Source organism: Blennius ocellaris, assembly GCF_963422515.1.
Source record: "Blennius ocellaris genome assembly, chromosome: 19".
Classification (NCBI taxonomy): domain Eukaryota; kingdom Metazoa; phylum Chordata; class Actinopteri; order Blenniiformes; family Blenniidae; genus Blennius; species Blennius ocellaris.
The window spans coordinates 21612087-21628267 of NC_137668.1; the positions used below are offsets into that span (position 1 = coordinate 21612087).

The 16181-nt window shown below is 43.2% G+C and overlaps 1 protein-coding gene across 1 annotated transcript in view; it reads left to right on the plus strand.

The window, feature by feature from the left end:
• Positions 1 to 827: 827 nt before the first annotated feature.
• wwp1 (WW domain containing E3 ubiquitin protein ligase 1) overlaps positions 828 to 16181 on the plus strand; it is a 28249-nt gene continuing 12895 nt past the window's right edge. Inside the window, exons 1-8 of the mRNA XM_080515099.1 lie at positions 828 to 884; positions 9152 to 9208; positions 9631 to 9722; positions 9814 to 9952; positions 11708 to 11832; positions 12094 to 12246; positions 12430 to 12502; positions 15364 to 15545. Coding sequence (XP_080371225.1) covers positions 9653 to 9722; positions 9814 to 9952; positions 11708 to 11832; positions 12094 to 12246; positions 12430 to 12502; positions 15364 to 15545 — 742 coding nt within the window. The 5' untranslated portion in view covers positions 828 to 884; positions 9152 to 9208; positions 9631 to 9652. The remainder of the gene's footprint in view (positions 885 to 9151; positions 9209 to 9630; positions 9723 to 9813; positions 9953 to 11707; positions 11833 to 12093; positions 12247 to 12429; positions 12503 to 15363; positions 15546 to 16181) is intronic.

A 16181-nucleotide genomic window follows, 5' to 3' on the forward strand; every position in this document is an offset into this window, starting at 1 on the left:
TCAACAGAGAGCGCTGAGCAGTAGACATTGTTCCTTCTCAGATGGCCTGACTTGAACATCCTATGGAACATTGTATATTTTTTGATAAACTAAAGGGTCAGTTCAAATGATATAAACATAATATCATGAATTTGACAGATTAGACGTTGTCACATGAACCTTTATTGTGTAAATGGGGCCTTGGTGCTCCTCAGCACCATTGTAGAGTAAACGACACCCAAAGCGCAACAAAAAGTTTGCACTTTCACTTGTTAAACTTAATCTTTGTTGTGTAAATGGCCCTGAGCCGCTCAGTTTCCTTGTAACCACTGGTGGAAGCTGGAAGTGAGAGGTCACAAGCACACAGGCGAGGCGGATCACACCAGCCATTAACACCAAATCATGCTGCAATGCCTGAACCCAAAACCTCAATGTGATGAGAAAATCCTAAAATGGATATTTTTGTTTTACTGTTTTTATTTTTTAATAAACTAAGCAAGTGTGCACAATGTATGCACTGTTAAACCAGCTGCACCGGCAGTGACTGTTTTGCACACAGACGTGCGGAGACGAAAAGTGAACGTGCGTCTCGATCGGTGCGCGTGCGCGCGCGTGACCGAGTGAGCGCGCGGCTGAGGGGAGCAGCTGAGTCCCGGGCAGCTCAGCTTCGCCCTCACGTCCCGTGTTATTACACAGCAATAATTCAGGGGTGGCGCGCCAAATGTTTTGCAAGTCGGAGGCTTTTTGTACGGAGATGGCAAGAGGAGAGCCGTAGCGGAGCGTTTTTCTCGGGGGCCTGCACGGCGGCGGAGGAGGGGGTGGGGGGGTGGTGGGGGGGGGGGGTATTTCACCAACAACCGTAACGGAGACGCAGACTGTGGAGAAGGAGCGGCGCGGCAGACGAGGTAAGAAAAACACTGGACCACCTCAAAACCCTCCCAAAAAAATTACAAAAAAAAAAAAGAAAAATACCCCGCAGTGACTGTCAATCATCTCCTGTACGTAAATAGACGTAGCTCTGCGATGGCGGCGGACAATTAGCCACTCAGTAAGTTCGTTAGCATGCCGGGGCTAGCGGGCATGCTAATAGAGAGGAGCTAAGTTTGGTCCGCTAGCTCGCTAATGCTAGCGTCACTGCGAATTCTAAACAAGCACTTAAAAGTGTTTCGTCTGTGGGGTTACCGCGTCCGGCGACCGATCTCAGTTCTATAAGGGAAGCTATGAAGCCAGTTCGCGGCCGCTTCCCCTCTGTTATTCTCACAAACATCGCTAATTTTCACTGCAACTGGCTTCCTAGCTTGTCGGTAGCGGGCTGTCGGGTTTTAGCAGCACGTCGTTCACCAGCTGTATTTGACAGATTGTCCCTGGCTTGTTTATCTGATGTGAATATGCACAAGCCAGCAAATTTCAGGTCCGAATCCAGAGGTTTTTGTACGCAAAGGCTGGTCAATAGATATCTACAAATGTACACTTTGTGGGCTAACGTTAGCATTGTTGGTAGGTTATCCCAGAGTCAGCTGGTGTTTTTTCTGCCCATGTCAGAGTTTGTGTTATGGTTTTGTAATTCGCGTTGTCGATCGGGTTATTATCGTGCAATTATTCTGCATGCTCACAATTATGAGACAGTTTACTGCGGAATTTTGTGCAGGAAAAATAAATCCCACATTAGTGGATACTTGTCAACTTTTACAGGAGCTGACAGTTGCTGTCTGCATCGTACTTTACTTGACCCAGGTAAACACAGGCCTGACACAGGGGACGCTGCTATTTATCATGTAATAACACAATAATGAGCATCCTGCGATAACGGGATCATTCTAGCAATTGATTGGTCCCTCAGGGACTGACTTAGTTGCACTGTCTAACATTTGCTGCACATATAAGGACAAATGTGTGCTTTTTGTTAACTTCAGGATGAGGCCCCATTGCCCTCCATGTCCCTGTTGTGCATCTTCATGATCCCAAAGAGAAATGTTCACATTCTCAGCTTTTTGTATTTCAGGATGTTTGGCAAGTGTGCCGCCGTCCTTGTCTGATGATGAGAAATTGTATGTCAGCTCTGTCTGTCACATATATGTGTGTGTGTCACATCAGGAGGAAATTTGTCACAAGAAGTTTGCCCTTCTTGCTTAAACGTTTGTGTACTCTCTCAAACTCGCATTATTCTTAAAAAACAAACAAACAAGACAACGGCTATGAGATTAAAGTGGGAGTTACCATTTACTGTGTGGAATTTTCACCATGCCAACGTAAAGTAAAGTTGTGAGAAGAACTAAATAGCAGCTCCTAATTGCAGTTGTGAGAAATGGCACCTAAATTAAATATTGTTGTCCAACCTTTATAGGTGTCGTACTGTATCCTGGACGTCGAATACACAATAGAGGTTAGAATAAACTGATCGTCACATAAAGCTTTGCTATCTTCTCATCCTGGAGTGTATTGTTGTGCAGACGCTTTCGCTCAAGGGTGTTTGAGTGAACACTCCTTTTAACATTGTGTCTCCCAATGTGTCACAGCTCAAACAACTACAAAACTGTTTGTCTGTCTGTTTCTGTGTCTGTGTGTGTGTGTGTGTGTGTGTGTGTGTGTGTGTGTGTGTGTGTGTGTGTGTGTGTGTGTGTGTGTGTGTTTGTGGTCCTTGTGCGTCTAATGTCTGTCAGCCAACCCTAACTAAAGAAACTTTAAATGTTTTACATTCAGCCCACACACACAAATGGATATGCACCACAAAATATGAAGTGCATTGTCTTGCAGTAAGTAGGGTGGTAGCTGTTTGCTAAGCAAATCCACACCTACACCAACACTACTGCTGCCTTTTATTTCTGCGGGCCGAACGCCACAGTAGAAATAACAGCAAACAACCGAAGGCAGTGTCACCGTGTGCGTTGGTCTTGAAGTTTTGCAAGTCTTCTCCTGCACACTTTTGCAACTCTGGCTCCATAAATGGTAGCCATAAAAGTGATTGAGACACATTCCTGCCAATCCAGCTGCAGCTTGTGGTCAGACAGTGGACAGAGACACAGGACACATCAGTACCGACACTTCATGTGATGTATGGAGATGACAGATGAAGATCCTCTTCTATCTGTGACTACAGGCACTTTATAACGAGCTATTCTTCGGAATTTATGAAAATATTAAATATTTAGATTAAGTGTATTTGCAGTCTGAGTTAGCTGCTGGCTGCTGGTAGCCTGTGTTGCCGTGCCTTCCTTTCAGCTCTGTTTCCACGTGTTTGATTTGCTCTTTTGTACGCCAAACGCACATTTATCGGTGACTGTCATTTACATGTCGTTCACTTTGAAGGCTCTTTGTTTATGTTTCCTCATGTTAGAGTCTCTGGGAAGTCCTGCCTCTTCGGAGTCGAGAGCTGGCAGTTGAAACGCATCTCCTCCTCTCGGCGTGTTCGTTCCGTAGCAGTGACTGTTTGTGATTGTGTCTCTTGTGTTTTATCCAGCTTTGTTTTATAATCTTAGCTGAACGACAGCTTGCATAAATACATGTCTCTACTTTTCATCTTATTAGTGTTGCTATCTTAGCAACTTGTCATTTTTTCATTTGGTCCTCTGAAAGAGAACCAAAGAACGTGTTAATTTGTTTCAGTTTATTGATTTTAAACACTAACATTTGTCCTCACAAACTCAAACAGAGCTTTTGTAAAATTACTGTATACATACGGATTTGGGTACAATGTGAAGCCAAAGGCCGTGAATCATCTGCCAGTGACATATATTAGTTTAAAAATGTAAATGTATTTCATACTTGGTTTCAACAGTGCGATTCAAGTTCCTCGAAGTAGTTAACAGTTTAAAAACATTACATTATTGTTTATTTGTAATTGCATAATTGTTGTCTTTTGTTAATTTGTTCATTGTCTGATGATGAAAAATCTAAGAATTAAATAGCTCTGTCTTCTGATGTACTATTTTCAGACTTAGAATTTCATATCCGAGTTTCAAACATGTCGGTATTTGACAAATTTCACATTATTGGTCGATCTGGCTTCAAATCGAACTTCAGTTCAAGTCACAATCCATGTAACTTTCAGCAGAAGCTCTTATGTCTCTGTGACGTGCAGTTTTAGTAACATTATTGCTGAATTTTTAACACAGCCGACTCGTAATTTAATGACAAAACCGTTAAGCTGGGTTGACAAATACTGGGTTTGTCCCAATACCAACTCTGGAAAGTGGACTGGTCTTCTGAAAACACACCCCCTTTTGCAGATTAGACACAATAACCATGCAACAACCCACTAAGGGGGTTTAGGATTAATGGGTTTCAAGGTCAGTGTGACACTAAGACCTGCACAGTGTTTGTGGAACATGAATATGTTGTTGGGTACTGCCAGCCGCTTGTGACGAACAAACAAACACAGTGTTTTCAAGTGAAGTTGTGTATTATGGGGTTAATGTTTACATGGCAACAGTGTTTGTAGCAACTAATAATGCAACTTTTAGAAAGCTGCTCCCAAGGTGAAACTTTAAAAAAGAAAAACAAATGCTTGGGCTTCATATCCGTGTACATGTAGGAAACCCTGTAAACAGGGCCTCTCGTATGTTTTGTTGATTTGTTTGCACTCGATTTATACGCTGGGTTTTCTTTCTCCTCTTGGACCCGATATTAACCAAATCCGACTTTGCCATGTTTGTTTTTATGTCTTTTTGTGACCACGTCTGTTTGCAGTTCACATCAATTGTGACTCCGAAGCAGAGCGACTTGTTCGCTTTGCTTTTAGTCCTTTTTCCTTGATCGTTGCGCTTGTACGAAAACAATGTGCTGTCCATATGAAATAGCTCCATTCGCTGCATCTGAATGGCCAGATGTGTTGACATGAAGCATACGAGCGCACACTGCATGGAAACTTCAATTTCTTGCACTCCACTCAGGCTTTTCTGTAATGTAATTTGCAAATGTTGATATGTCAGTAAATTTGGGCTGTATCGTTCACACCCAGTGAAAACAACTGCACAGGCACCACATGCCTATATACTGTTTTTAACACGCTGTAATAAATCCGTGGCCAGCTTCATATTGACCTATGGCAGTCATCCTTGTGTCTATTCAGGAAACGGGGAAGGGTTGACCTGTTCTTGGAATTGGTTTGAGACCACATCCAGTCTAAATGGCACTGACAAGCTGATGATGATGAATGAAAGACAAAACAGTGGGACGAATTTGCGATTCTCCATCGCAGAGAGCTGTTTGCTTCCTCACTCTGCTGGCTGAACCTGACACACGCTGCGTGCGGCTGTACAGTTTCTCCCCGTGCTGCTTAATGGGTATCAGCTTTTTGCAGGGAGTTGTGGATGACTAATGTCCTGACAGTGGCTCGGAGTGCAGAATCAATTTGTCAAGTCATTTATCAACCTGTGTGCAAAGACAGGAGACTAAGGTTACATGCAAATAACCAACCTGTCGTGGAAGACACAAACGCAGAGTAATGGAGGGAAATTGTCTTGAGGGACACATGAAGTGTCAAGTGAATTTCAATATACGTTAGATTGCTTTCAGTCACAATTCACAGTTTCCCATATCACTATGCTGAGAACTACGATTACACACGAAGGGAGTGTACATTTTTATTAAAAGACTGTGTTTATTGGCAGAACCTTTCATTTTAAGTGTAATAAATCTAGATTAATTACTTACAATGTGTAGTTTTTGGATGTCCCTCTGTGTTTGAAATAGAAATGAAAACATTACATTTTGACAAGTAACAGCACACACTTAGGATGTCTCTTTCTTGCAGCATGCTTGGCTTATGTGTTGGTTTTAGGAAAATACGAGAGCACTTTGAGGGAAATTCAAACGGACACAGGCACAGCATAAAAATGTGATACAGAATGTTCTTTGGCCAGGAATTCATTGAATCCTTATTGTTTGAGGCAACTGCTCACCACTCAACCACATTTTTACAATAATGCTGTTCTGGGAGACTCCCACAAACATGCCTTTGAGTTCAAACTTAAAGACAATAGTAAATACCATAAAACTCGATGTACGTCACTCTAAAACATGGACACGATGCTTTGAAAATGAAAAACATCGTGAAAATGAAAATCGGTCTTTGTTTAGATGTTTTGATTTATCAAACCATTGTGTTCAAGTTTTTTTTTAGATTTTCTATTAAAACTAGAAGTTGCTCAGCTAGTTTCTATATCAATTAAACAAAAAGTTTCAGTGTTAATGCTACCGTGTTTTTTTTTCATTTTCTAATTAAACATACTGACAAATAGTGCTTGATTAGCACAAGCACATCTATTATCTCCTGCTGTCTGATGTCTCTGAAGTTAATTTTGTCCCATCTTACTGTCTATTACTATTAAAAATCAAAGCTGTGTCATTTTATTGTTCAGGTGTATGATTTTGTAGCATCTTTACGTCATAATCGGCGTCTCGTGTATGCATAATATGTTCTTGGATATTAGCAGGATGTTGTTAAGTTCTCGCAGTTATTTAACCTAATGGTCCCTAACCTTGTTTGTACCACAGATTGTTTTAAGCAACATAATTGTTCCACGGACTGACAGGAAGGTGTATGAGAAAAGGTTACAATCACAACAAAACACAAAGTGAATGATATGTGATCTAATTATCGCATATTGTGTAAATGTCACATTATGCATGTTCATTTCTGTTAATATTCCGTTGTAATTTATACAATATAACACAACTCGCCATCACCCAGACTCAGTGGAGCCCTGAGCTTGTGTCTATCTGGTTCTACGAGGAGACGGTGAAACCTGAAGCCTGTTCCTTATGTCCCACGATTCCGAAAGTGCTTCAACGTCCTCTGCTATTTTACAAACGAATCGAGTTGTGGTGCTCGCCCAAATAGGAACCTGTGCTACCTTTTGAGCTGCGACCTCTCCTAAAAACTCACGACAGAATTGTCGCTTCACATATAACAAATGCTTCTCAGCCACTAAAATCGAGACTCTCAGTGCGGACACATTCGATGAAGTAGTGGCTTTCAGTAACTGTTTCTGTGCTTCCTGTTCATTTATATTTTCTTTCAAAAAAAAACTCCAAGGGTTTGGCTTTTAAGGCAAAGTGCTTGGTCTCACTGTGGCAAAGCAGTTTTGAGGGTTTCATGGCGTCATTGTATAGCCGGTTCCCACATAATACACAGCATTTGCTTGGAATATGAGCATCACCTGTAGCAACGAATCCATAATTTAAGTACGATTCTTAGTATGCTCTTTTAAACGTCGCTTTCTTTTTCCCTTTCAATGCAGCTCTTCAGTAACGTTTGCTTTACATTAGTTTTAGGCTTAACGACGCATGAAAAACAGCGATGAGAGAAGCGCTGACAGAAGTGAATAGTTTTTTGTTTTTTTTTTCAAAATAAAACTCAATGCAGACTAACTGAAATTTTAAAAGTACATTTTGGGGTCATCGAGCAGCTGTTGCTCTGTGCCTCTGCGGGGACCCTGCTCTACTGTGCATAGCTCATTAACATGTACTCGCTCACAGGGTACGGGCAGTGTTTATAGTCTGTTCCTTCGTTTGGTTCAATCGGGGGGGGGGGCTTCTGGGTGTTTCTGCGTCCCGGGGTGGCAGTTTCTCCCACTGGACTGTAATCCGGCTGCATGCTGGGAGCATCACTCCAGCTCCCAGCAAGTCTCATTAATAAAGAAAACGGTCCCACCGCCCCCTCGTCCCCCCGCTCACACTGCTGAATTCCAACTCAACTTTCGCCTCAGGCTTACTTTTTAACATATTTTAACAGCATTGCAGATTCAGACTCAAGGGTTCCAGTTGCAGATGTGACAATATAAGTAAGGATTTCCGTCACAGTGTGGCTCTAACATATCGTCTTTTGTCTGCGCGTGTGCCCTTGTAGCAATTGCTGTGATCAGTTAGTCGGGGTGCAAACACTCTTGTCTTTTTAATTGGGTTCCCTCTAAGCTGCTTAAATGCCGCCTGCTCCACTGTGGATGCCGTGTCACCCTGATGTTTATCAGTCCTACCAAAAAAAAATTTGATAATTGGATCCTTTGTACAGGATCCGGGGCACAGGGTGTCCTGACCTGTTGTCTTGTGGATCACAAACTTGAGCAGGGTTTTGTTCGCCTTGGCAGCTGTGACTGAAATTCGGCAGGCACCCTCAATCATCGAGGATGAAAATGATGTTTTTGTCCTGGTGGCAATGGACGTTCGACAGCTCTATAAAGGTATTGCATTTTGACCATATACAGCTCTGGGATCATTTTTAGATGTATAATGATAATAAAAGCCCCATTCAGATGTCATTTACATACTTATGTGTATGAAATGTCACCAGCACATTTTGCAAGTACGGACTCTAATTCACTTCATGCTACGTAGAGTTAGTATCGAAATGATTTCAGTCGGAGATAACATGGATACGGTTGCTTTTGTAAGTTTGATGAATTGGAAGTTAAACATTTATACCCTCTGGAACAAAGTCATGGGAATGTTGATAATAATTTAATCTTATTTTGGCTGCGGTAAATTCACTAAAGTGCTCATATAAACTCGTCGGCTCCAAACGTCATCGCACTGCATGCCACACAGCTCTGGCGGCGATCAGACAGGTTTTTTGTCTGTTTCAGTTTAACCTACTTATTCTAATCACAGTGTGAAAACAAAGCTGATTGACCATGCAACTGTATATTATATCTTGCCGTGCCTCGCATTGCGAAACTGGTAAACCCAGGAAGTAGTAAATCCAGCGAAAGGTCAGAAATGGACATGAGTTATATCGAAGATGTACAGATTTGATATGTTGTATTTACAGTATAGCAATGTGGGGGTAGTGCGCGCACATGTGAAGTTGACCTTTTATAAGAGAGACTGTGTTTAGAAAGGAAATGTTTCTCCTGCACACAAACTATCTCTCCAAAGCGAAGAGGTCACGCCGCTGCTTATGAGGGAATGAAGTTCTCAAAGGTTTAGAAATCAAGTGGTGGTGAACATTTAGTAGCGTTTATAACAAAAACTAGAATCCATTTGAAAACCAATTTAATTTTGACAGTAACTTTTACGTCACAATTTTTGAATTCGCTGGTACGGATTTACCAGTTGTAGACATACAAGTTAGGGAGTCGGTTTGTTAATCGGGTCAGAGCTGGGCGTCTTGGGCCGTCTCCAGTTTCACCATCTCTATTGAGCATTGCACTAATGTCTGTTTTTGTTGTTTCAGCGGAACCATGGGACACGGAGTGGGCTGAACCAGAGGGCCGAGCAGCACACACCAATTGTGAGTACAAGAGTCTTTGTAGCGTCGTTCATGGGATTTACCTCAAAAAAAAAAAAAATTGTGGACTTCCTCTTTTAAATCTGTGATTTACTAAAAGATTACAGTGGAGTCAAACGCTCCACTGTCACAAACATCCAAAACCCGGAGCCTGCGGAATTGGAGCAATGAAAGTCTGCCTAAAATCGGCGTTAATCTTAGATACGTCATCAGTATTGGTAATAAAACAGACACTATCACTATATTGTCATACGTTTATTTGTTACGCTCATTTCTAGTGTAAGTCGAAAAGTTTTTCTGCAACATCAGCAACTTTCCTAAATATGTGAAGCCATGTCAACGTCGGCCGCATTTTGAGATGTTCCGTTCTTTTCTATTTATTTTCAATGACACTTGCTTTTGCCTGCGTGTGCGTGGATGTCAAGGTTTCCTATCGTGGTGTATGACATGGCCACGGCCTCGTCTAGAGCAGAGACTAGCCATAACCACAGAGGAACATCACAGCTCCATGCCATTGGTGAGTTAAAACACGGCAGGCCACATTATTCAGTCTGACTCTTCACAATGTCAAAGTTGTCATTGTCCTGCTCCGTTCCTCCTCCCATCAGTTTCCTGTGCCAAACTCAAGAGGAAGAAGAGCCTGTTTGGGACGGCCATTTATGTGGAGGTGACGGCAGAAGGAGAGTCGCGGCGCACGGCGAAATCTCACAGCTCCTCCAATCCGAAATGGGACGAGCGGCTCACCTTGTAAGAGATGTCACTTTTACCGACCGCGCGTGTAACAGAATGTTGTGTATTCACCAGTGTGGTGATTTCCCTTCAGGCCGAGCCTGCCGCAAACATCTGTCTTCTCACACTACTCCTCCCTCACTAAACTATTCCACGAAAGCCATGCGTCTCGCGCAAATAACTGTCCAGAGACAAAAGTGGAGCAACAGAGTCTGTCCCCCATTCTGACAACGTGTTTGGTTTTGAAGAGTCTCAGCCTGCCGACTGTATCTGCACCGTATCCCATGACGTCAAATTAAGGCTGTGGAAACTTGTGAAACAACAAGATTTGGAATCGTAAAAATGATGACGGGAGGAACCCCCAGGTGCGTCGTCCGACAATTATTTGCTAAAGAGCAAAGGCTGAGTGAAAACACACGGTTCCTTGTATCAGCAGGGACGGTAGTGGAGCCAGCAGAACGAGCACGGCAGACTCCTCGGCTCAGTCGAATGCCAGAAACGCGTCATTGCGAACCCTAATTGTCTTGATTGGGTGATTATCGCTGACATGACAGACGGCTGCTTGTGTTTGTGATCTTGTGTCTGCTTCGTGGATGTTTTGGATGCCGCCGTGGGTCCGACACAGGCTAGAATCCAGGATGTTTGTCTTCGGGCTGATATGCTGTGCCACAGATACAATGGCTCCGCTGTGCCGTGTTCTTTTCGAGTGCAGATAGAAAGAAAAAAAAAAACAACACAGGCATAAGGAGGTGGCATTATGTGACCTGAGTTAACCAGTCCCCTCTGCCTCCAGCAGAGCAGATGTTAAAAAAAAAAAAAAAAAAAGAAAGTACAAGAGGAGCATTTGAATAATTGCTTTGTGTCGTCGTTGCTTTTACTCCATCCCGAGAGGACGGCATGCTGCAAGGAAAAAAACCTGTGAATGAAGGTTTTTATGGACACGTCATGTCACTTGTTTGCTTCTGCTTACAAGCTTAAAGTTCATCCTCTGAGGCTCCTTGATCATGTGTTGAAATGGAAAAGCAAGGAGTCACATACTGTGTATGCTAACATGGTATTAAAGTCCTTTAAGTTGGAAGTAAAGCGTTGTCCAAACGCAACCATTTGTTTTGAATATGTTTCTCCTGCGATAACAAAATGGTTAAACTATTGTTTTAATGATATTTAAGACTGACCCTAATATAAATCCCTGTTTTGTGGATGTGTGGTTACCTTCATGTCTTTGATCAGCATGGGGGGGGGGGGCAGACTCAGCCAACCTGTCTACCTTCCATAATTGTTATTGAGTTGGACTCTTGATTAGCGGATGGGTGAAAGATTGACGCGGGAAATGTTGACAGGGTTAATTGCATCATCCAAATGTCATTACGACGTGTGCGGTACAGTCGTCCGGAGAAACACGGCCGGATACCACAGAGCCAGCCAGATTGTTGACCATTAAGCAAAAAAAAGAAAAAAAGAAAACGTCACTGAACTGGTAAGGCGCAGAGACGAGCGAGCTTCTGCTGGTCCGCCGGGAAGAGATTTGTCGCTAAGATACGGGAGCCCCGTGACTTAACCTTTGTTTACCCCGCCGTGTTCTGTCGCCTCGGTGAAAATGTCACCAACTTGACGACATCAAAACGTTACGCACCAGAGGGGAGGGAGAAGAAGAAGTGTGAACAGGCGGCGGCTGTCACCGGGGGAAATGCGTCAAATACAGATTGTCCTCGTTCAAAGGCATCAGATTTGTTTGTTGAAATTTTCAAATCTTGCTTATTTGTGTTTGTTCAGGAATGTAACGCCACACACGCAGGTGGATTTCAAGGTATGGAGCCACCACACCCTGAAAGCAGACGCCCTGCTTGGCAAAGCCACGCTGGACCTCGTTCAAGCTTTGGAGCAGCATGACAGAAGATGTAAGCTGGCGCAGACCAACAGAACAGTCCGATATAGAAAGTGTGGTGGTGGCAAGAGCTTTGTTAAAATAAAAAAAAAAGAAAAAGACACACTCTTGCATGCATCAGCACTATGTATTCTGGATGTTTGCCGACTTTTTGCAAGACAATAATAATAATAAAAAAGAAACAGTCCTTGCATAGACGGTAATCTATTGTTCTTACTGTCAGTAAATGCTTTTGTGCTTCTTCCCACAACCCTCGCTTTCTTTGGCTGCGTAGTGGAGAATGTGAAGGAGGTGCTGAAGCTGAGTGTGGAGCAGAAAGGGGCTCTGGTGCCCATGGGAGAGCTGACGGTGTATCTCGATGGACTGACCGTCTCCGACCAGGAGGACGTGGCACCACTTACCAACGGCAATGCAGCAAATGGCACCAGTGAGCTCCTTAACTTACACTTGGGCAGTGGGATAGTGCGACCGGTACCACACATACTTTAAAATGGGGAAAGTAGACGCTGAAAGAAGTCGTCTCGCACCCATCTACTTGTTTGACTTAATTGCGAATTTATTTCCCCGCTGGTTGAAGTAGGCTTACATTGTTCTGTGACGTCTCCTCCAGAAGTCCAGCAGAACGGTGACGCGATCCATGAAAACGGAGATTCATCTTCCTCTTCCTCAAGGGCTGTCAACAGGTAAATACATTAAACAAAACATCTGCTTCACATGAAGGAGGAAGACTTAGACCACTTCTTTTCTTTTCTCTTTTTTTTTCCCCTAAAATGGTTGTTGGCCTTGTTCTCATTACAGTTTCAAACCAAAGAGCATGTTTGTCCTCAAGTGAAAGTATGCTAACAGACCGATAAGTGTGTTATCCCTCTCTTTGTACAGTAAGTCAGTGAGGGAATATACAAAGACATATTTCACATTGCTGTCGCTGCTCATAGTCTGTGGCGAGCTCGCTTCGCGGTCTGTATCTTGTCCGTCTGTGTCTTGAATTGTCTCTGGTCTGACCCGTCCCTTTAATGATTTAAGTCGTATCACCGGTGGCTGTTGTGGGTCTTATCTGTCGTACTGCAAAAGTGCTCTACGGGGAGGCTAAAGCTGTATTTGTATGGGAAAACCACACACACACAAAAAAAAGCATGTCCACTCGTGGCACCAGATGGGATTTTGCTGGGGGGGGGGGGGGGGGGGGGGGTTGGCTGACTTCCCTCTGCATTGCAGTTGCTGAGAGGACTGCAAGATAGAAACAGGGGTATTTAAAACTGTTCAAACTCCCTGGGAGTTCCAAAAATGCACAAGCACTCAGATGGATGGAAACTAAATCCAGCTGAAGGATATCTGTGGCCAGTTTGTGTTTCCTAAGTGATGAAATCCCCGCAGTTTTTTTGGAGTTGAGTTTATAGAATCAAGATGATCCGTACATGTTCTAATGCTTAAACAAAAAGTCCAACTTCACACATGGCTAACTGTTGTTTTTTTTTCAAAAAGGAATCGATAGACTGAATGAATAGAAAGTGTAATGTAATTAATCAATACCAAGTCACTGATATACTGCAGTACAAGGAAATATCTTGCCTAACATATTGGTTTGATGGTTTTTACAGCATTGATAACTAAACAAACACTTGGTATTATGTGAAAAGACCCTGACGTGGGTTTAATTTGATTAGATTTCCTTGTCTGCTCTGGTGACGGAGGCAGACAATGTCACTCTTTATAAAAATATTTTCCTTCAGATGTTGACAAGTTGTCATTGGCAGATAGAAGTGCATGGCATCACTTTATTCTAACAGAAATCGAGGCAAATGTTGCCTCTGCCTTGCAGTCCAGTCCCGGTGGCCGTACTACGTCTCCGTTCTTTGCGCTTCCAGCACTTGACGGGTTAACACGGGAACCCTGACTGCTCTGCAGTCTGCAAGCCACAACAAACTGTGATGCACTTTGTATTTTGACACCCGTCTATCCGAACCAGCAGCAACGTCTGCAGCGATAGAAGCTACAGAAGCTCTTCTACTGGATCAGACCACACAGGCCAGCCTTCACTTCCCATCCACATTAATCATCCTTGGTTTCCCATGACCATTGTCACAGATTCATAGGCGTTCCTTCCCCGGACCACTTTAGATAGACGCTGAAAGCTGCAGATCGGAAAATTCTCAGATGCTCTGACCCAGTTGTCTAGACATTGCAGTTTGGTCCTCGTCATGCTTGCTCAGGTCTTTACACTTTCCTGTCTTGTCTGCTTCGAACTGAGCAACTTTGAGGGCAAAACGTTCAGTTGCTGAACTGGTGGCATAACAAAGCACTTGCTCCACAGTGATTGTATCAGTATGGCTGCCTGGTGTATTTTTGACTCCTTACCTATTCACCACAATGCTGTTTGAAATCCAAACTTCGCTTTGCGCTTTGTCCGAATAATTTTTTTGGAATTATATAAAGATTGGTAAAACTGGATATTTGGCTTTGAGGCCGTGCTTGGGAAACCTTCTGACTTGTGTCTCCACTGTTCTCCACTCATTCATGTTACTGTTACATCACGGGTGTCTTTTTTGGCAGTTCTCACTCCATTCCTTTTTTTTTTCTTCTCAGTTTTCTCTCTCACTCACTTCTGCTTTTTCTCAGTCACTCTTGGCTTTTCCTCTTCGCTTTGTTGCTTCAGTAATTCAGACCGGTGCTGGTGTGTAAATAGTGTCGCAACACCATCTATTGTAAATTCTTTTTCCGCCTGCTTCTGCTTTGTTGACTCAGTACACCCTCTTTTGGTGCAAATATATACTGCAAGAATAATGGACCATCTGATTTTGACGAGAGGACAGCGTCTTATTGTGCTGATCATTTGAGGTTAAATCAAAAAAGTGTTTTTTGTTTGTAAAAGATGATTGTCTTGTGTTACGATAACTTTCTTGTGTTAAAACTTCTCTGCTGTTTGTCTTTCCATTCATGTATGCAATTTGATCTGGAAGTGGAAAAACGTCAAACTGAGAAGTTTTTAATGTTTGCTGTTTATTTTTCTGCTATAAACAAAAGATCTGCCAACGTTTAAAAAAACTCGGCTATTCTGATTACTGACTTGTTTTCGGATTGATGTATTGCCGGAAATTACGGGTGTCACTTGTCAGATTTCAGCCCTTAAACATCACATTCTTCAGTACTGCAGACTGGTTTCCAGGGGGGTTTATGGCCAAAATGTCATGCGATAAAATAAACATTCCTTTGAATTGTGAGCCTTTAAGAAGTCATCCTACTGCAGACTGGATACCTGCCTCTCACCTCAACAATGCCTTGACCCGATGGCAGATTTGAGCCAAAGACTGAACACAAAAGAGCCTCTTCAGCTGCGCTCATTACGTCACCGTACCGTTACGCCCTGTTCTCTCCCTGACAAAACAATAGTCCCAGTGTCACAAGTCAAAGTCTTTTATCTGATGCTTATGTGCACGGCACACATTCTGATGCCTTCGTGCCATCGTCGGGGGGGGGGGGGGGGGGGGGGGGGGGGTTTTCGGTAAAAAATAGCTGAATTCCTCTCGTGTGTTTTTTCTCCCTAAAGCACAGTGAATGGTACGGACCTGGGCCCCAGATCGGGTTCTTGTTCAGCCTCCAGCGGCGCAGACAGTCAGGCGCTTTCCAGCTCCTGCAGCCCTGCCCTCGGTCACGTCTTGAACGGAAACGGCACCCCAAACTCCACCCCAATCCACCAACCCTCAGACAGTGACACAGAGAGCAGAATAGGTACGTTTCCATTCCTGCGTGGTGTTTCCGAGCTTTTTTCCGATTTCGATTTAGCATCGTGATGTGATATTAACGCTCTATTGACATGTAGCTACCTAAAGGTTCTCCATATCTGTCTGCAGGTTTGTTACTGCTGTTCATTATGTCTGGCCGGGATGTTTCAGGCTACTTTATGTTCCTTCGTGCTTCATGTGGTCCTGGTGAAGAGTAGATTAATTCCTATTAAATGAAGCCTGTAATCTCTGCTGCTGTCAGCACCTCTGCTCAGGCTCCCTGGAGAGATAGACAGAAAGGGGGAAAAAAGGGAGGAGTGTAGCACAGTGTGGAGGACAAAGTCGATCTGAGCTGAGGATGATGACGGAGTATTAATTCTTCGCCAGAATACATTACTTATCGCTAAACATGAAATCCAAGGATGATCAAATAAGAACCAACACTGTTGGTTTGAGTTAATAAAAAGGTTTCTTTACTCCCACAATAACAATTAGAATATGGTGCCTCTGGGTAGAAGTTGTTTGTTTGGGTCACTGCATGTTACTATCACAGCCTCAGCTTTGTGTTTCTATGGTGTTGGGTGAAAAATACTTGGACACATGACTGCTCGGATGGCTTAGTATCATAATATACTGATTTACT